We start from the raw sequence: 21779 nt of genomic DNA, 5'->3' as shown, positions 1-21779 counted from the left end.
TATTTGGGTTTGAGACTAACCATAATGAGATATTCACCGGGCGGAGTTAGAGGTGTCCTATGAAACAAAAAGGAAAAAGACGGAAGAGGAGCTCGTAGACAGGAAGAGGAAGAAAATGGGGAGTTCATGGAGGTTAAGGAGAAGATGAAAGTGGGGGAATGGAAGAGAAAAAAGATGGAAGTAGTTCCATGGAGATGAAGAGGAAGAAAGTTTTAAGAGAAGCTCACCAAAAGGAAGAGGAAGAAAGTTTTAAGAGAAGCTCACCAAAAGGAAGAGGAAGAAGACACGAGAGGAGTTCAAGTTCATGAAGTGGAAGAGGAAAGAGCAGGAAGGAGATGAAATTCAAAATATTATTTTGCCCATTTTTGTAGTATGATAGTTTAGGAATCTCCTTGTCATTTAAAAAACAGCTAAATCCAATATCATATGAACAGGTAATGAAGACAATGAATTGTAGTGGAGGTAAACTTTGGCAAAACAAAGTGACAAAAAGAATTTCCTCAGAAAAAAGTGAGCTTACATCCCTCAGTGGTTGCTATATTTTGCCATTGTTCTTTCTTTAATAAAAAGCAGAACCCTCTAATTAGCTGTGTGGTATGCCTAACTATTTGTTTACTACATGATTGAATTTGGAATTCTTTTGTGAATTTGGAATTTTTTTCTCTTACCTTTTGATGGAAGATGTCTTCTTGCTGGAAACTAGTCTATTGATGTCTGCTACATTTCATGGTCTTTTGTTGCAAGCCATTCCTGTACTTTTCTCATTTCTATTTCTTTTTTGCAATTGTTCCCTTTGGCTAAACAAAAGGAGGAAAATAATGACTAGTATGATATAGCTGTTGCTGATCGCATCGCCACAAATCCTTTTAAAATTTCATATTCGATACTTAGCAAGGATTCAAGTTTATCTATGTTAGTGGACTATTATTAGATCTATCATAGTTAACATACCACATTGTTTTCTTAGAAAGAACCTTTTTGTTGCCTTTTGCTGTTGTTTTACCATTTCTTGTGGTCAATAATCCTACCTGTTATTTGAGATAAAAAGGATATATCTTCTTTATTGAAGAGTGAGGCATTTATATACAAACTAGGAATCTATATTAAGAAAGAATCTATCTTAGGAAACTATAATTAGGTTAATTGACAGCTAGCTAATTGACAGATATATTAACTAATATATACAAATAATACTGCCTATTTTGATGATCAAACTATTTCATGATATGAGATAACATAAATATGCTATGTATTAACTTATCCGTACCTGCTAAACTTCTCTTGGTTCTTACATATTCTAATTGCTTTTGGAGGCCTTATATCCTGTGGATTTTTCGGCAAGATTTTTCAATGTTCAGTTTGCAATGAAGCTCACATATAGAACTCCTCCATTTGAGTCTGATGATGAGTTTGATAGTATTGATCCTGAAGATAAAGAATCAGCTGGAGATACTGATATTCTGAAACACATTAAAACCCAATGGGATGATGACTGTCCTTGGACAGAATGGTATTCCGCAGAGGATCCAGTAACAGGTACATTTTAATTACATACACCTTAGCCGAGACAGCACATTTCATAACTTCAAATTTGCAAATAAAATTATTTTACAATTCCAGTGATTTAACTTCAGCATATGCAGCTTGACATCCTGAGATTCTTATGATTAGGTGCTAACACTTAAAACTTGGAATTATCATTCTTGTGTGGTATGTCCGTATAAACACACAATAACAGAGAAACAAAGTCTATTCTTTCATAGGTATACTTTTTGTTAATGATGATTCACATGTTTTTTTATTATCTTCATTAAAGTTAGCTGAGAAAAAGGTATTTGCTACACATGTTGGATTGCTATTTTGCAGAAAAAAGAAGGAACTATAAGAGGTAAAAGGTTTCTATATATGGTTAGTAATGCAAAAAAGAAGAAAAAAAGGAAAGGAAACAAAAGAAAAAATTATCTTGTTAGTGACCATAGTAAAACTACCAGGTATTGCATATGGAGATAATAGCTCATAAGACTAGTTGATAGTAAAATTAATGAATGATTAATTTGGAGGTGTTAGAAAGTTAATGATAAATATTTGTTTTTAATTTCTTTTTAATTTCAAAGTTCTTAGCAAATGAAATGGAAAATAAAAGATTTCCATGAATCAAACTAGAATTTACTTAATTTCTGGAGGCTCCATGTATGAGATGATGAAACCGATCACGATGATACAAAACTTCATGTGAGGACGCCAACTATTGCAAAAGGTTTCTGCATGGATGAGGACAATGCATGAGGTTTCCTTGAAGCTTTTGTGGGGTTGGAGACGATGGCAACAAATGACAAACTTCCTTAAGGCGGTGGGATGAGGGCTAGGCGACACACCAGCATGGCTTCACAAGATGAGAACAAGACTTTCGATTGGTCCATGAAGCTTCCATGAGCTAGGCAACTCCTATTTGTAGGGTTGGTATTTAAGACAACCACCGACACTTGCATAGGCATATTAGGCAAACTGTTTCTGAGATAGGAGTTCTACATCAAACACAAGATTATTATGTGTTCTTTTAGAAGGCAATCTAGTATCTTGGAAGAGGACAAGAATTAAACTGTAGTCGCTAAATTGTGTTTCTATCTACATATGAGTTTATCTTGCTTGAGCAATTGTCAACCAAATTAGGTAGTGCTCCTACTCAATGCGAACCTATATTACGATAATCAAGCTTGTATGCACATTGCTTTCGATTTAGTATTTCATGAGAGGACAACACAAAACATATAGAGGTTGCATGCGACTTTATCAGGGAGAAGATGAAGGTTCAGTTTAAGGAGATCATCACTCTGTTGATTCCTATGATTAATTAGCAGATTGCCAACTACGATTTTGAGAGGTTTTATAATTTTGTAACAAGTTGTGATTTTATAATACTTTTAAGCTAGCATGAGGCAAAATGTTGAGGACCTAATTGTTAATGGATTACGATGTATTGGTAATCATTTCATGTTTAGGCAATTAATTGTAAAATGATAATAGGGTAATACACACACGTGTGTGTGTGTGCTACTTATTTCAACTTTTGGTGTGGTTGGTTATTGGGATGTGGGTAAAGAAAGTTGCTGATGCAAAAAGGATATACCTAAGTCACACATGTGGATATTTTTTTGCCTTGTAATTAGTTTTCAATATATATATATCTTTTTCATATCATAGTTCAAGAGTACAAGAAATGGTCTATAGTGGCTATTTATGACGGATGCAACATCACATCAAAGTACACCTGAAACATCCTAGACCTTTATATATATATATATATATATATATATATATATATATATAAATGTTTCACGAACCTCGCAGTACTAACATTAAAGAAACTCAAATTAAATAAAAGAACTCCAACTGATAATGCATTACAAACTGGTTAAACTTGAAACCAAAATAAATTTGAGTTTGAACATCATAATAGTGAATAAAATCCTCAATAGAATAGAGAGTGCAACTAACTAGTGGGATAAATCCAACCGACAGATAACTCAACTCTGACTAGACGACCCAACATCTTAATGCAAGTAGAAAAGTAGACTAATAAAAGGCCCTCGGGTGTGCCTTGCCAGGTACAAGAAGGCTCATCCGCTAAGTCCTTCCGTCTCCTCATTACCTGCACCATGTGGATCTAGTAAGTCTAAAGACACAACAAGTTTAACCTTTATATAAATAACATCTATTCGCATTTAAGAGAATTATTTGATAAATTACCATGTTAAATATCTTCTCTGACTTCGGTTTCATGAACCTACAAACTACCCTAAATTAACATTCAGTTTTTAACCTTCGTTATCTTTTATTTTACTTGTAAGATTCGTAAATTATAAGAATTCAGATCATTAAGTGTAGCTCCTTTATACCTTAACCTCTGATCGTTTGGCTAAACGTTTATCCTAATACTAGGCTGGGAAGGGTTCATCGGACTCTTCTTAAGCCGGATTTCCTAACCCCTCTGTTTTGGTAAGTTCTTCGGATTTTTCTTAAGCCGGATTTCCTAACCCCTTTATTCTAGTAAGGTTCACCAGACCTTTCTTAAGCCGGATTCCCAAACCCATCACATAAATACATACAAATCATATTATTTAACAAAACATTTTCACTTTTCATGCATAGAAAGTAATTACCAAATGGATAAGATAGTTCACTTAACATGCTAAAACAACCGGTTAAACTTTCGTGCATCACACCTTACTAACAGTTATGATAATAAAGTTCACGGTGCTAATACACGGAAAGTAAATAAAAATAAAACTATTGTTTTAAGGACCCTGCCATCTGCTCTCCCATCCATCCCTTTTCAGACGCAAAACTGCACCTTGCGACTCCCACTCTGACCCCTTACTTCCTCACCCAAACAACCCACTACAACCTCCCTCACCAGAACAACCCCAAATCAACAGCCCTCTTCCTCCCTCACCCGACCAACCTCTTTTCTCCCTCACGAAATCTGCCCAGCTCAACCCCTTCCTCCCTCACGAAATCTGCCTAGCACAGCCCCCAAAATCTGCCCAGTGCAGCCCCTTCCTTCCTCACAAAATCTGCCCAGCACAGCCCTCGAAATCTGCCCAGCACAGCCCCTTCCTTCCCTCATGAAATCTGCCCAGTAACTCCAGCCCCTCACAAAATCTGCCCAGCATTCCCAGCGCCTTCCTTCACGAAATCTGTCTAGCATCTCCCGCCCTTCACAAAATCTGCCCAGCATCCCCAGCACCCTTCTTCCCTCACGAAATCTGTCTAGCATCTCCGGCTGCCGGTCCTCTTCCTTGCTCTTCGACCAGCCCTCTTCCACCGAAAATTCCAGTGTTCGTAATGGTTTGAAACCAAATCCATGAACTATCAAATCCGGAAATCAACTTCAAATCTTCATGATAGGATCCTTATGATGCAGTAAATAACTAAAACAAGACCTTGTTAAAACGTGCAAAATACTTCAAAATATCATAATAAATCCATAGGGTGCAGTAAATTCAAAATCAACAAAAGAGAATTTGCCTTGGTGTTTTATGTATGGGGGATCATCCGCGAGATGTAGGAAAAGGCGACCTTAACCGTTTAGACAAGGTTCTTCCTCTATCTCTTCCAAAGTTGCTAGGGTTTGGATGGGGTGTGGGAAGACCGATGGCTTCAAGGGTGAGGGGAGGGGAAAAATAAAACTTGTATTTAAAAGGATAAGCCGATTCGGGTTGCTAGCAATCGGGTTAAGTTCGTTAACCTATTAATACATTAATTAGATTCCTCATCTCTGACTCGATCTCCCAAGTAGTCTCCTTGTCGGAGTGATTCAACCATTTTACTTTGACTATCTTGATCGTCCTCCTCCGCAGCTTCCTCTCCTGTCTATCTAAAATCTGCACCGACTTCTCCTCGTAGGCTAGATATGCTGTAAGTTGCAATGACTCATAGTTCAGGACGTACGAAAGATTTGACATGTATTTCCTCAGCGATACGTGGAACACATTGTGCACCCCTGCAATATTCAACGGTAAGACCACTCTGTATGCCACTGTTCTCACTCTGTCTAGGATCTCAAAAGGTCTAATGAATCTAGGACTGAGCCTGCCCTTCATCCCAAACGTCATAATGCCCTTCAAGGGTGCTATTTTCACAAGATGTGGTCACCAACCACGAACTCGAGATCTGTTCTTCTTTTGGCAGCATAACTCTTCTGTTGGCTTTGCACAGTCTTCATCCTATCTCGGATTTTAACTACTAAAATTTGCAGCATGCCGAATATTTCATGCCCAATATCAATTCTTTCTCTGTCTTCATCCTAATGAATAGGTGATTGCCATTTTCTTCCATAGAGTGTCTCATGAGGAGCCATTCCTATAGACGACTGATAACTGTTGTTATAGGTAAACTCGACCAAAGGTAACTTCTGTTCCCAACTCCTCGGGAAGTCAATCACACAAGCTCGTAGTAAGTCCAATAAAATCCGTATCACCCGGTTTGACTGTCCATCTGTCTGAGGATGAAAAGCTGTACTGAACGATAACTTTGTTCCCATAGTAGCATGTAGACTCTTCTAGAAGGATGAAGTAAACCTCGGGTCTCTGTCAGACACTATAGAGACTGGGATTCCGTGCTCGAATGTACAACTCCACATACTGCCCTATAGTGAAAGTCGTCTTTATTGGTAGAAAATATGTTGACTTAGTGAGACAATCAACGATTATCCAAATAACATTGAAGCCTCTTACTGTCTTTGGTAAACCCACAATAAAATCTATTGTAATGTTCTCCCACTTCCACTTGGGAATAGGAAGTGGTCTAAGCATCCCGGCTGGTTTCCGATGTTCCGCCTTCACTTGTTGACAAGTCAGGCTTTCTGTTACAAAATGTGCGATATCCCGTTTCATACCTGACCACCAGTACAATAGTTGCAAGTCCTTATACATCTTGGTACTCCCTAGGTGTATAGAATAAGGAGAGTTATGCGCCTCGGTCAACACTTCAACTCAAAGAGAATCAACATTAGGAACCCAAAGTTGGCTTCTGTATCGGCCCTGGTAAGATTCCCAACCGCTTTATAAAGGATTTAGATATGAACGAGTGTATAGCTCTAGAATCTAGCAAGGTATAAGTGGCTACACGCGCTATAATTATCCTACATGTGACAACAATACCATCATATCCCACACAAAAGTTCTTAACCTACTATATCACATTCCTGAAAATCCCCTTTCAAATTGTGAGCCTAATTTGGTACATACAAATCAATAAAATTTGCTCCTAAGACATTATAAGTTCCAAATCTTACTCTCTAATAATTCTAAAATTTTGGAATATACAACCTAATCACTCATCAATCCGAGTTTACCTTGATGATAATCCTTGTATTTGAACTTAGCACTCCAAATAATATGGTAATATAAAGTACTGAATTTAACTGAAATATTCGTGATAAGTGTTGTATCGGGCTCTGCTTGCTCGGTATACATTGCAAAAACCTGACCAGTCGTGGGTTGCCTCAGCTTCGGGCATCCAGTAGCTTTGTGCCCATCTTCCCCACATTTGAAGCACTTACCTGATCCCCACATACACTTGCCAAAATGATGACGGTTGCACTCCTTGCACAAGGGTTTGTCATTTGATTTCGGGACATCTCCCTTCAAAGGTTGCTATTTCTGTTGTCCTTGAGTTCTTTGCGGTCTTACAAATGACTTCTTGTTCTGCTGCTGTTGCGGTGGATACTACCTCTTTCTCTGCATCTCAAAATCGATATCCTTCAGTGCTTGCTCTGCTCGGAAGGCCCTGGTAATAGCAGCAGAGTACTCCGTTGGGTTCGCCATCAGGACGTCGCGACAAATAGTAGGCCGCAATCGGTCCAAGAAGTGTCTCAGTTTTTCCTCAGCGTCATTGGCGATTAAAGGCACAAAGTGACACCCCTTTCGAATTTCTGGACGTAATCAGCAACGGATAAATTTCCCTGTTGAAGGCCCATGAACTCTCTCTTTATTTGTGCCCGCACATCTGTTGTGAAGTACTTCTCGTAGAATATCTTCTTGAGCCCCTCCCAAGTCAAGGTATTCAGGTCGACCGGCTTCTTTGCTCCTTTCCACCACAAAGAGGCATCCTCCTTCAGCAAATAGGTAGTGCAACGCACCCTGTTTACATCTGTCATATCCATAAACTTGAATATTACCTCTAAAGATTTAATCCATCCCTCCGCCACGAATGGGTGATTAGTCCTAATAATCGTGCCATACCTTCTAGCATACGAGTGCCAGCGTCCGGGGGTGGAGAGGGTGGAGGGGGAGGAGGTGTCTCAAGCAATGGTGGTGCCTCCTTATGCCCCTCTCCATTCCTCCTATTCCTCCACACGTACTGTTTCGGTGGCATCTCTGTTCATGATTGAAAACAAGCATATAATCTGCATGTATTTATTTATGTATTTATTTACTTATTATTATTATTATTTTTTAAGGGCATATCAGTTAAATTCTTAAATTCCTCAGTGTAAGCAATAAAATAAGAAAAAAAAAATTTAACTTTAAAGTTACAAACTTGGGGCTTGGCTTCATGGGTTTGACACCTGACAGTAGGTACATCCCTTACAAGAACAACCGCTCTTATACCAAATGAAACATCCTAAGCCTTTCTATATATATATATATATATATATATATATATATATATATTTCACGAACCTCGCAGTACTAACATTAAAGAAACTCAAATTAAATAAAACAACTCCAACTGATAATGTATTACAAACTGGTTAAACTTGAAACCAAAATAAATTTGAGTCTGAACATCATAATAGTAAATAAAATTTTCAAAAGAGCAGAGAGTGCAACTAACTAGTGAGATGAACTCAACCGATTATCAAAACAGATAACTCAACTCCGACTAAAGGACCAACATCCTAATACAAGTAGAAAAGTAGACTAATAAAAGAAGCCCTTGGGTGTGCCCTGTCAGGTACAAGAAGGCTCATCCACCAAGTCCTTCCATTTCCTCATTACCTGCACCATATGGATCTAGTGAGTTTAAAGACACAGTAAGTTCAACCTTTATATAAATAACATCTATTCACATTTAAGAGAAATATTTGATAAATTCCCATATTAAATATCAACGGAGAATATCCTTTGATTTCAGTTTCATGAACCTCTAAACTACCCTAAATTAACATTTAATTTTTAACCTTCGTTATCTTTTATTTTACTTGTAAGATTCGTAAATTATAAGAATTCAGATTATCAAGTGTAGCCCTTTTATACTTTTAACCTTTGATCGTTTGACCAAACGTTTATCATAGTATTAGGTTGGTAAGGTTCACCGAACTCTTCTGTCGGATTCCCTAATCTCTCTATTTTGGTAAGGTTCACCGGACCCTTTTTAAGCCGGATTCTCTAACTCCTCTATTTTGGTAAGGTTCACCGAACCCTTCTTAAGCCAGATTCCCAAATCCTTATGTTTTGATAAGGCTCACCGGATCCTTCTTAAGCCGGATTCTCATATCCATCACATAAATACATACAAATCACATTATTAAACAAAACATTTTCACTTTTCATGCATAGAAAGTCATTACTAAATGAATAAGATATTTTACTTAACATGCTAAAACAACCGGTTAAACTTTTGTGCATCACACCTTACTAACAGTTATGATAATAAAGTTCACGGAATACACGGAAAGTAAATAAAACTAAAAACTGTTGTTTTAAGGACCCTACCCTGTGCTCTCCTGTCCATCCCTTTTTGGACACTTAACCTCATCTCGCGACTCCCACTCTAACCCCTTCCTTCCTCACTCAAACAGCCCGCTACAGCCTCTCTCACCAGAACAGCCCCAAATCAACAACCCTCTTCCTCCCTCACCGACCAACCTCCTTCCTCCCTCACGAAATCTGCCCAGCATCCCCTTCCTCACGAAATCTGCTCAGCATCCCCTTCCTCACGAAATCTGCCCAGCACAGCCCTCGGAATCTGCTCAGCACAGCTCCCTTCCTCATGAAATCTGCCCAGCTCAGCCACCAAAATCTGCCAAGCACAGCCACCTTCCATCCCTCACGAAATCTGCCCAATATCTCCAGCCCCTCACAAAATCTGCCCAGCATCCCAACCCCCTTCTTCATTCACGAAATCTGTCCAGCATCTTCAGCCCTTCACGAAATCTGCCTAGCAACCCCAGCCCCCCTTCTTCCCTCACGAAATCTGCCCAGCATCTCCAGCCGCCGATCCTCCTCCTCCCTGCTCTTCGACCTGCCATCTTCCACCGAAAATTCCAGCGTCCCGATTTCCTGTCAAGAAGTAGATAAAACATTATCAAAGCATCATAATGGTTGGGAATCAAATCCATAAACTATCAAATCCGGAAATCAACTTCAAATCTACATGATAGGTAAGGGTATCAATTCGGATGGGTGGGGTCGAGTTCGGGTTAAGTTGGAATTTTTTTTTAAACCCAACCCGAACGGAACTCAAATTCAACCCGAAACTCCTAATCCTGAACCTGAACCCGACCCGAATAACCCAAAAATTGGAATCAAAACGACTTTTTTTTTTGTTGCTATTTTTCATATAATTCTTCACTTTTATCTTGATACTCTATCATTATCATACTAACATTGGTATTAATATACATAAAAATCTTTATTTTTAAAATAAAATTTGATTTAACCCAAAAAAAATCCACTAAGCCCTAAATTCCCAGGTCAATTAAAACCTAACCCGACCCGGCTCGAAAATTTTTAACTCGAAAACCCTCCGACCCGAACTAGAACTTGAATCCGGAAATACTCAACCCGAACATTATTTTTTTCGGGTTAACTCGGGTTAGGTCGTCGGATTGAGTTCATTTTTGACACCCCTAATGATAGGATCCTTATGATGCAGTAAATAACAAAAACAAAACCTTGTTAAAACGTGCAAAATACATCAAAATATCATAATAAAATTCATAGGGTGTAATAAATTCAAAATGAACAATAGAGTACTTGCCTTGGTGTTTTATGTATGGGAGATCACTCGGGAGACGTAGGGAAAGACGACCATAAGCGTTTTGACAAGGTTCTTCTTCTATCTCTTCCAAAGTTGCTAGGGTTTGGATGAGGGTGTGGGGAGGCTGACGACTTTAAGGGTGAGGGGAGGAAAGATAAAACTTGTATTTAAAAGAAGCCGGGTCGGGTTGCTAGCAAATTGGGTTGGGTTCGTTAACCCATTAATATATTAATTACTTAAACCCTTTAGAATTAAAGAATAACATAAATCTTGGTTTGTTTAAGTGAACCAGTTTTTTTTTAAACGCTACAACACCCCTAAAGACCTATATACATGTATACACACACTCCTGAATATCCTCTCAACACGTAGTTGCTCACCCTCAAAGATACATTTATTTCTAACTCTCCATACATAGTGTATTAACGAAGACCGCCAAGTACAGAGCCTTCGTTAATACCCTATTCCCACGATAACATCTCCCAAACACTTTAGAGCCCGTCTGAAAGAGGATATCTTCTTTTGTGTATGGCTCGAGCCAGACCCTCCTCCATAACTTAGCAATAGGGGGCACCCAAAAAACAGATACTCCCGTGTTTCTTGTTGGCAAAATGCACACGACTTATCCTCGAAATACTCCTACCTGTCTTTAGTGTGAAGACACCCCAAGGCCAACATCCAACAAGTGACAACATGACTAGGTTGCAAGTAAGTTTTCTACACCATTCGCGTCCATACCTTCTTTGGACTGGGACGTCTAAAGAAATTATATGCTTGTGCCACTCCACCTAGTCTTTGTCTAGCATCAGATGCTGAGCCCGCATCCTAAAAAATTCGGTCCCGTATTAGTAGTAACCTCTTAAACAATGGTGAATCTGAAGGGGATACTTCCCCGGACCACACATCTGCACGTCTCATATAGATACCTGTGGTGGACTCATTTGATCCAAAGAGCATCTGCTTTTACCTCAATCCGCCAAAGTACTTTAGCCAGGTAGCTAAGTTCCAACTTGTTAACTCCCGAAATCCCAAGCCTCCTTCCTCCTTCAGTTTACACATCAGCCTAAGAAATTCAACAGGCTGTTTCCTGATTAAATGCTGCTGAACACAACTTCTGCATGCAGCGTGCCAGCTAGATTATTTCAAACAGGTGGACCATAACTCCTCGTTTTTTTCATGCGATCGTAATTAGTTTTAAATATTGACATTGAACATTGTGGTTCTGCAAAATTGGTCCAAGAAATTTTGTTTATGTTGCAACTTCAATTAATGATTTCTTTGATGTTAAGATGATTCATATTAAGATGGATTTCTTGCCTAGCATATATTGTATTGGTAATTGATTCATACCCAAAGAAGTTGGTTACGAATCTATTTTATTCATTTTTTTGCAGTTTCAATCTGAGGTTTAATGGTTCAGTGCATTAGTCAGTTTTTCTGAGACAATGGCACTTATCCCAGTTTTATCACTTGATGATATGACTTATTACCTCCTGTTCGTTTCAGCTTTTGAGCTGGTCGCAATTTGGTCAAGTAGGACATTTGAGACTTCTCCTGAGATGGCAGAACTAGAAAATGCATCCTCATTTGATGCAGAAAAGTGGCTTCTATATCCTGTCATTTCCCCGAACATGTAAGACTTCTTTGTTTGCATGTTCACTTCAGCAATTTTTCTGAGATAACATCAAACTGTACTGGCTCATTCCTATGCTGGTTGAATTCGAAGCATTCTATCTAAGATTTAGAATGCACACTTATTTGATTCTAGTAGCATCATAATAAGTGAGTTCAATCTCATTAATCAATTTATTCAATTATATTGTTAAATTTTGATTAATCAGGTAATGGACACTACACCCTGTATGTCACTCATCTTTCAAAAATTGAGAAAATAATTATTGTTACCCTCTATTTACTCCTCATAAGATTAAAAATATTGTTCAATCTTGAAGTATCAATACAGTTTTGGCGCTGTGCATTGCTGACACTCGTCACACTTTGGCACACATTGAATGTTGCTGAAATAAATTTGAATTACTTTTCATATCCCTTCTCTAAGATTGTTTCATTCTAGTAATTTGATGACCTCAGGTGTCTGTTAGCATGAGAATATTTTTGCTTTTTTATATAGTTACAACCGTTAATTAGCTAATTGATCTCCTAGAAAGTCCTTAGGATATAGGAAGCTATACATAGATAGATAGATATTATCCCTTCTCTAAGATTGTTTCATTCCAAAAAAATAGAATTATTTCTATGTTGGTTCTCAATTAATTCGTCAAAGCTTTTAGTTGCATTCTAGTAATTTGATGACCTCAGGTGTCTGTTAGCATGAGAATATTTTTGCTTTTTTATATAATTACAACCGTTAATTAGCTAATTGATCTCCTAGAAAGTCCTTAGGATAGAATATATATATATATATAGATATATAGATATTACTTTTCATATCCCTTCTCTAAGATTGTTTCATTCCAAAAAAATAGAATTATTTCTATGTTGGTTCTCAATTAATTTGTCAAAAACTTTTAGTTGCATTCTAGTAATTCGATGACCTTAGGTGTCTGTTCGCATGAGAATATTTCTTCTTTTTTATACAGTTTCAACCGTTAATTAGCTAATTGATCTCCTAGAAAGTCCTTAGGATCAACAAAAAAATAAAAAATAAAAACACTACGGCCGGGGACGACGTCAGCAGAGGACTGTCCGCAGTTTAACAAAAGTGTGTATATATATATATATATATATATATATATTCCCAGTTTAGTCCTTATTGTTTTAAGGAGATTTGATAAATTGTCTTTCTTTATTTTCTAGATGTGGTATTGCCTATAAATAGGGTTGTATAATAATTATTTGATTAAGTTGAATAAAAATTTGTCTACAATTTTATCAGCTTCCATGGTTGAATACATGAACACAATGTTTGCATGTTTATTGATTTAATTGCTCTAGCTTCATAGCATTCATGCATGATTATTATTTTTCAAGACTACAAAAGAAATTGGGGGAATAGAGAAGAATAGAGGTTGAGGGAGTATGCAAGCAACTTTAAATCAGTATATTTTGTTTGATAAGCTATATGGGCAATACACGATTGATAAGCCATTGGAAGTACATACTGCCCGATATGAAGCAGTTTGCTTCTTGATTCAACAATAACAACCACCACCACCAAGCTTTATCCCATTAGGTGATGTCAGCTGTTTGCTTCTTGATACAAGCAATATTTTGCTTGGCATAGGTGGGCATTCTGAGTAGCTTGTAGTATGTATCACAGTGCTTGCATTTCCATTTCATTGAGAAACCATCGGAATTGTATAGTGCGCCTATTGATGCATTGTTGGACCTGATTAATCTAAATAGTAAATAGTACATTACAAGATTTCAAACATTACTCTTGTACCAAAATTTATCATTAGTATATTAAAATTGATTTCAATATTATTAGTGCTATAACCTTGCATAGAGCTTAATGCAAGGGTAAGATTCATATAATTGAGCCCTAATTAATCAGGACACACTGCATGATGATGATTACAATAAATGCCAAGCATCAAACAATGAAGTTATTCATTATAACTTAAACCTATTTGGGACAGTACTTTCTCTCTGCTTGGGGTGTTTAATTTTTCTTTCTGGAATAATATAATCTTTTTAATGCACTGATTAATCTTTTATCCCAATTTGTCATCTTCCAAGGTTATTTATTTTCTGCTCTTTCCTCTGCTATAATTTACTAAAAGAGAAATCTAAAGAGTTCAGTTTGTTGTTTTGTATTTTCTTGTGTTATAAACTTCTCAAAGATTTCATTTTAGACATCATCATATGTAATACTTATAAGAATTTTCTTTTTGTTCCTTTACACCCTTTATTCATCTTTTTCCCCTAATTTAGTTTCCTCCATTGTGAAATTGGCATGCGAAATGATTGATCATCCACATTTATTCTTTCTTGTTTTATTGCCAATTAACTTATTATTCGATATTTCTTTTTTTAGGGCAAAGTGATTGACCATCCACATATTTTATTCCCATTTTATTGTCAATTAAGTCATTATTTGATACTTCTTCTAGGATACATGATTCTCCAGGAAAGTTTGTTGGATTTGCATCGCAATTACATCTTCTAGTAAGTGCATTAGAGAAATCATACGAGGCGCAATTTTTGGAAGACTTTGTTTCAGGTTATTTTTTATGTTTATTACACTGTCCCGTACTTGTTGCAGTGGTATATTTAATACACAGATTATTCTTCCTCACTTTTTAATTCTCTTTTATGCTAGACAGTCGAAAATCCAGCATCTGGTAGTTCAAAGTCTTCAACTATACCTCCCCCAACAGTTGTTGATCGTGTTTTGAAAGAAATTTTTCATGATGGTATCTCATAGATAATTAAGCTGTCATCTATGTTATCTTATTTGTTTGTGTCAAGAATCTTATACTGATATTTGTCTTCTTGATGTTCTCATCCTGCAACAAATTACCATGAATCACATATTAGCTGCCATCTTAGGATACATGGTAGTTGCTATCTTGTGAAGAAGCAATTAATCAGGAAGGGGGAAGAGAAAAATAGTTTAAGGATTTTAATTGTGATGAAGGACAGTTCGGTGCACGAAGCTCCCATCAATGCGGGCCCCAGAAAAGGATTTTAATTGTGATATTACAAAACAAATCTCCTAGTGAAATTGCATTTTGGCCCTTAATTTTTAAAAAGAGGTTATTGCATCTTAACTTCTTACATAAATTTTGGTTCATAAATTTAGCTAATTAACTTAAGTAAAAAGGTATGAGTACTTGGCTTGAATTTTTTCCTCCAGCTCTCAAGCAGCCTTCTGATATGAATGGTGTTGTCGCCAACCTTCATGGGCTATAATTTCTTGTTATGTCAATGATGCTCCTTACGGTCCAGAATGTGAACGAGAGGCTCCTCATCACTTGAATCAGATGAAACAGAACTGCTAATTGGGTTTGACACATACTTTCTTTGCATGGACACATGAAAAGCATCATGAATCCCATCCAGCGAAGACGACAAAGCAAGTGTGTAGGCTACTAGACCAACTTGCTCTAAGATTTGAAAGACCCAATAGACTTGGGAGTTAATTTCCTCTTAAGGCCAAATTTCCGCAATTAGGGGATATGTGAATGAAAAAATGGTCTCCAGCTAATGACTCGGCTCTCTACATCTCTGTTTGATCCTCTATAGTAACCATGCATCTCTTTAAGCCTACTGCAAACCTAACAGTTGCCACTCACCAACTTTATCTCCTAGCATTGAGGATCTATTAGCTTTCCTATAAAGTACCTCAAAAGGTTTGGATTGATGAGTGATAATTATTATTAGAAGCGAACTTCACAAGGTGTAAATGACCTGCCCAACTGCCATGAAAGTCCAGTACACATCCTTGTAAATGGTCTTCTAGAGTAATAATGGTATGCTTTGTTAGCTGTTTGTCTACGGATGCAAAGTTGTATGAAGGAGGTGATTGGCTTAGTTCCGGTCTTGTGGAGGAGACAATGTCTATAAAAAGGTTAGTGGCATTTGGCTTGAGTACTGATGACATTGTCAGTGTTGACCAAGTCTCATGAGGAGATTGGAGTAGCGTTAGCACAAGAGAGATAGAGGAGGTTGGATCTTGGGAATGGCATAGTGGCTGAGTTGCACGACAGGGGCTGTTGAACTAGTGAGGTGAGAAGAGAAAAAAAATGTTTTGGGAATTTTAATTGGTGATATTTCAAAAGGGTTCCCTAATTTAAAAAATTGCAATTTATTTTAAAAGACTAGGTATTACATCTATTTGGGTTCTAAATATGGGATTAACATGTAGACATGTGTGCTAATACTTGCACCTTCTCTAAAGGAATTATGACTTTCCTAATTGAGAAGATAACTACACTAATTGTTTTCAAAAAATGATGATTGAGGTTTGCTCTAACATGCTTTAATTATTGTGAACGAGACTCAAATGATTTTTATTATTATTTCTTTATTTCATTGTATAAATTCGGTTTTTTGTGCTACCTCCAGATGGAAGCTTGCCTTTGGAATGTGAAAATAAACACTGCCGTGCAATCAAAGGCGCACCTCTAGAGTCCTTGTTTACTCAGTTTTGCCTACATTCACTTTGGTTCGGTGGTTGTAATATACGTGGTTTGTATCTATAGTTGATCTCATCTGCCTCTTCTTAAAATATAAAATTTGTGATTTTATTTGTGAACTTTGTTGGACTAAGAAATTTTATTTACCTTTGACTTCCATTTTAATTCTGAATTCAATCATATATTTATAAAATTTACATTAATCTGAAGAATGACTTGGTTGTTAATCTAGCTGTAGCATCCCTCTGGATTGAATTTGTTCGTGAAGTTTGCTGGTGCTGGGATGAGGCACAACCTTTGCCAAATATGCCCAAGGGTTCCACCATTGACTTGTCTACTTGTCTTATACATCAGAAATTGCAAATGGTATGGCTCCTAGTTTGACAATTAACATGACTGATAATTGTACACTTCCATCTTCCTGCTGCATAATTTTGAATGCATATAGTGATTTACATACTTAATATCTTTTATCACCTCAAAATACATCTTCCATCACTTTGCTCTACCTATTATATCAAAGATTAATCTTTTAGCATGCTTAAGATTTTTTTTTGATGCATTCTCAAAAGGAGAAAAGAAAGCACGCAGTCAACTTTAGGTAACCTCCAATATTTGAAGGTTCATAAGTTTTGATGGTCATTCCTCTGTTATCCTCATGCACTTAATTATTAGTTGGCCTTTACATGTATGATGCTATGTGGCAAGGCATGAAGCATGCCAATGAGGAAGTGTCTCCTAGGCATACAAAAGGACAGTAAAAAGGGTAAAATCTGTCTACTGTTACCGTAACTCTAAATTGAGTTCTAAAAAATTATGCTAAATAACACAATTAGCAAACTTAGAGTTTGTGCTTTTGGAGAATTATTGCTGCGACATATGAATAATTGCCTTATCTATCGGAAACCACTAGTATTAAAGATGGGAACAAAAAGCTCAAGCTGCACACAGGTTTTCTTTCCTTGCCATGGCAGGTAGTATTGGTAATTAACAAGTTTGAGAGATGTATTATCTAAACTTCCTTGTGGTGGGTTCGGGCTCAACACACGGAAATGGCTTTAGGAACAAATGTTACATCGTCTAGTGTGTGAAGAAGTAGGTTTAAAGGTTATCAATTTGGAGATTCATAACCCGGCTTTATTAGTGAAATATTTTGGTGGTTCTTAGAAGAATTATATATGGATCCACGTATTACAAGGCATAATCCTACCTCTATCCACTTGACCATTGTTTCTACACAATGGCATATATATCTACTGGAGATTGAAAAATTGTGATGTTATTATTACATCACTTTTTATCGAATTATGTCACTAGAGATAGAAGGGGAATCCTTATTGGCATGACATTGGTGTTCAGTGTTCATATTCACTACTACTCTGGTCAATTTTCTTTCTTCTTCCATTCAAACACACGACCATTGGCAGCACAGGAGATAACACAAATCCAGATGAAATTGGAAACTTGACATGGAATTTTCTGCTTGCCACATATATCTGATCTGCATTCTGATCTACATTCAGCAACTTCACAAGACAACTGGGGAATGAATCATTTCTCCCACTGTCATATCCCATGTGAGTCTCCGCAGCGATAGACATGACATTGTTTTTAAAACTTTTCACAATGAGAAGCCATAAAAAATCCAACTTGCAAAATTAAACACAATTTTACACTTATGACAAATGAATGATAAATGAAGGATCAGAATATATAAAAGAATTCTAATTTCCAAGACAACAAATAATAGATAGCATAAAATTGAAAAGCCCGAAATCCTTGAAAGACTTTGTGAAGTTTCCTCAAAGTCTCCACCTAGCAATAATCAGACCTCAATTCACTTGAACCTAAAATGCTTCCACTTGTGGCCTAGAGTGGCAAAGGAAGAAAGTCATCAGGGAAAATTGAGTAAGCCAAGCAATACTATAATTAATAATAAACATAAACAACAAAATATAACATGCAATGAATAATAAAATAATAACTGCCAACTGCAAGAAAGGAAATACATCATCTCACAACAAAAAACTATCTCACTATGATATATTAAATGCTAATCAATGAGTGTGGTTGAACTCATCCAATGAACATGAGCCCTTGGAGTCTCCCATTATGTGGTAGAGAGTGGTGTCAAGCATCACCATCACACATCGGCAATATGTTAATGCATGATCAAGGTGGAAATATTGATATAACTATTAAATGATCCAATGTTTGCCTAATGAATTAGTTTCTTTATTTACCACTTAACATCCCATTATGATTTTTACTAAGTTGATATGAGAAACACTTGCCGATACTAGGAGAGAGTTTGCATTAAGTAATGATTATTGTAGACTATCCAGAAGGGGAGCCTTGGTGCAACGGTAGAGTTGTTGTCATGTGACTTGGAGGTCACGAGTTCAACTCTTGGAAATAACCTCTTGCAAAGCAGAGTAAGACTGCGTACAATAAACTCTTCCATGAACGCAGCATTGATGGGAGCTTCGTGTACCGGCTGTCTTTTTTTAATGATTTCTCATAATCATTGTAGTGCTTGATTATTTAAAATTTTAAACACTAGTTCAATTTCTTGTACATTGGAAGGGGTGGTCAATTCAGAGTTGTTCCATCACTGAATCAGATGTTGAATCATGTAAAAGTTGAAGTTGTTTTGTCGTGTCACCAAGTGACTTCCACAAGTGATGTTGTGTTGTGAAATGATGTTCACGAATGATGCTGCCACGAGAGATGCACTAGCAACCTAGCCATGGTTTCATCGTACATTTTTCATTGCATGTGTTTTATCTTTTATGTGGTCATTTCAATCATTGTCCTTGTCGTGTGTGTAGAGTGAGGAAGTCTTATTGTCTTGGGTGTTCTTGTGTGTTGGTCAATGGGCTGAAGTGTTGACTGGAATTGAACACTATTTGAAATTGCTATGCAAACATGGAAAAGAATTAATTTTTTAGTCATAATTTTGAGTTAAGATTTGATAATTATTCATTTTTGGTGTAAAAAAGTTTGATATATTTTAATTTGGTAGGAGATCAATGATTATATTTTAGTTTGGTAAGAGTTCTTTTGATTCGATGTGTATTGAGATTATTGTATTTTGTAAAAAGTGGTATTCTTTCCTATTTGATTGGTATTGAATATATAAACGAGTCATATTGATTAACTTTTGATTAATAAAATGGTCTAATTTCAGTTTTTGTGTTTCATATTTTTCAAGCTTGCAATATGCATTGAGAAGAAGAACCCAAGCCATGACTTCGAGAGCACTGAAAATGTGAACCATACTAATGATGAAAAGGTTTACCCACTATTTTCTGGGTTTTTTTTATTCTTTGTCAGTTAAGAGTGGATTATAGTACCGTTGAACTCGAAATACAGGTAAATGTTCCATCTTATCCATCTGAATCTGTGAAAGAAGAAAATGATAGGTAAGATGCAATTATTATTGTCTTGCTTTTACATTGGTTGTCATAAACCATTTCTTGAGCATTTAGCATTCAGATGCAAGTTGATAATCTTTAAATAATTTCTAACCAAGAAAAAACTGATGTGAAATTAGAAAAATAAGTGTATTATGCAAACCCACTTTGCTCCATAATGCATATCCATGGGCGTAACAATGATTTGAATTTTAATCATGGATTAAAATCTCGAGCCGTTTCACCTGATATGGGTGAGACATCTCGTTCCGTCCGCGGACCGGCACCAACACAAGTATGCCTCCGGTGCTGGCGTGCTGCGACGCATCGCCCGGGCTTGATGATGAGTTTAGACGCTTTGTCCGAGTCTGACGACGAGTTCGAATGCATAGCCCAGGCTCGGTGACAAGTTCGGATGTGTCGCGCGGGCCACGCGGGCCCGCCATTGTCGTGGAACATAGGTGATTTTTAATTTAGGCTTTAATTAATATTATTATTAATCAACTCTCAGGTATGATTGAGATAATTTAAATATGCTTAATTAAAGCCTTATAAAATAATCTCATTAATATATATATATATATATATATATATATATTAAAAAAATTATTTTATTTGTTATATTTTTATTTTTAAATATTTAGATTAATTTTTTTTAGTTAATATATTTTTTATTTTAAAAATACCGAAATTACAGATACAATACCAAAACTGTATCATTTTGTTTCGGGATTGAAACCTTGACTCGGCTCGAGATTTTAAACTACGATTTTAATTAATATCAAAATTTTATAAAATTTATTTCCAACGTGCACATTCCAATTCTTTATGTGCACTTTCTTCTTATTGAAAATTACTTGGCTACCTCATGGTAGTCTTCTGTTTGCATCAGAAAATAGGACTGGATATACTGAATCTTTAATACCTTATAAAACCAACCAATATTGTTCATTATGATGGGATCCCTTCTTTTTGGAGTCCAACTTCAGAGTTGTAAAATTAGTAAATAGGAACAATATCCTCTCAGTATTAGGACCATAATTTTTATCCTCAAAAAGGAAGGGGGGGGGGGGGGGGGGGAGGAGTAAATTGTAATATACCAATCTGAAGGTTATAAATGTAAATGAACAATAATGACAATCTATATCAAGGTAGAAGAAAATATCTAGGAGAATAACAATTACCCTGAAAATTACCACGGTATTAGAGCCATGTGTCCCTATTCCTTCCTAGTTCCCATGAGAGAATCTTAACTTCTCGTGTCCGATCTGTTGTCTTCCACTCTTCCTCTTTTGGTGTCCCTGACCACAAATAACCTTTTCTTGCATTGCCTTAAAAGCTTTGTTGTAGAGATCCTTGTGTTCTGTCACATCCACTCCTAGAAGCATGGTTATGGTGTTCCTTTGCATGTTTACTCCCACGTAGTGAGGTCTTCTTCCAGATTCTCAAGAAACAAAAAATACCAACAACAACAACAACCAAGCCTTATCCCACTAAGTAGGGTCGACTATATGAATCCTTTTACGCCATTGAGCTCTATCCCCTACTGTATCATTATTTATAGTTAAATAAATTTTATCTTATTTTATTATTGTTAATCAAGTCTTTTTTGGTCTTCCTCCCTCTTCCTCGTTTGATGTGTGTGTTTGTCATAGTTTCACATCGCCTAACTAGAACATAAGTACATGCCCGTACCATCTTAAACGCTTATCAGAGTTTTCCCTCAATAGATGCAACTCCAAGTTTCTCTCTAATGCTCTAATTTCTTATT

At 36.7% G+C, this 21779-nt stretch overlaps 1 protein-coding gene across 4 annotated transcripts in view; it reads left to right on the top strand.

Annotated features, from left to right (window-relative positions):
• LOC122028761 (rab3 GTPase-activating protein catalytic subunit-like) overlaps positions 1-21779 on the top strand; it is a 60832-nt gene that overhangs the window by 12172 nt on the left and 26881 nt on the right. For all 4 annotated transcript variants that reach the window (XM_042587637.1, XM_042587636.1, XM_042587638.1 and 1 more), the window contains 8 exons: positions 1314-1536; positions 11995-12121; positions 14565-14674; positions 14778-14867; positions 16522-16644; positions 16825-16958; positions 19807-19887; positions 19968-20017. In XM_042587637.1, the coding sequence (XP_042443571.1) occupies positions 1314-1536; positions 11995-12121; positions 14565-14674; positions 14778-14867; positions 16522-16644; positions 16825-16958; positions 19807-19887; positions 19968-20017 (938 nt within the window). The remainder of the gene's footprint in view (positions 1-1313; positions 1537-11994; positions 12122-14564; positions 14675-14777; positions 14868-16521; positions 16645-16824; positions 16959-19806; positions 19888-19967; positions 20018-21779) is intronic.

Source organism: Zingiber officinale, chromosome 10B, assembly GCF_018446385.1.
Source record: "Zingiber officinale cultivar Zhangliang chromosome 10B, Zo_v1.1, whole genome shotgun sequence".
Lineage (NCBI taxonomy): Eukaryota > Viridiplantae > Streptophyta > Magnoliopsida > Zingiberales > Zingiberaceae > Zingiber > Zingiber officinale.
Note: the sequence above shows the minus strand (reverse complement) of the source record. Positions and strands in the feature narration are given on the sequence as shown.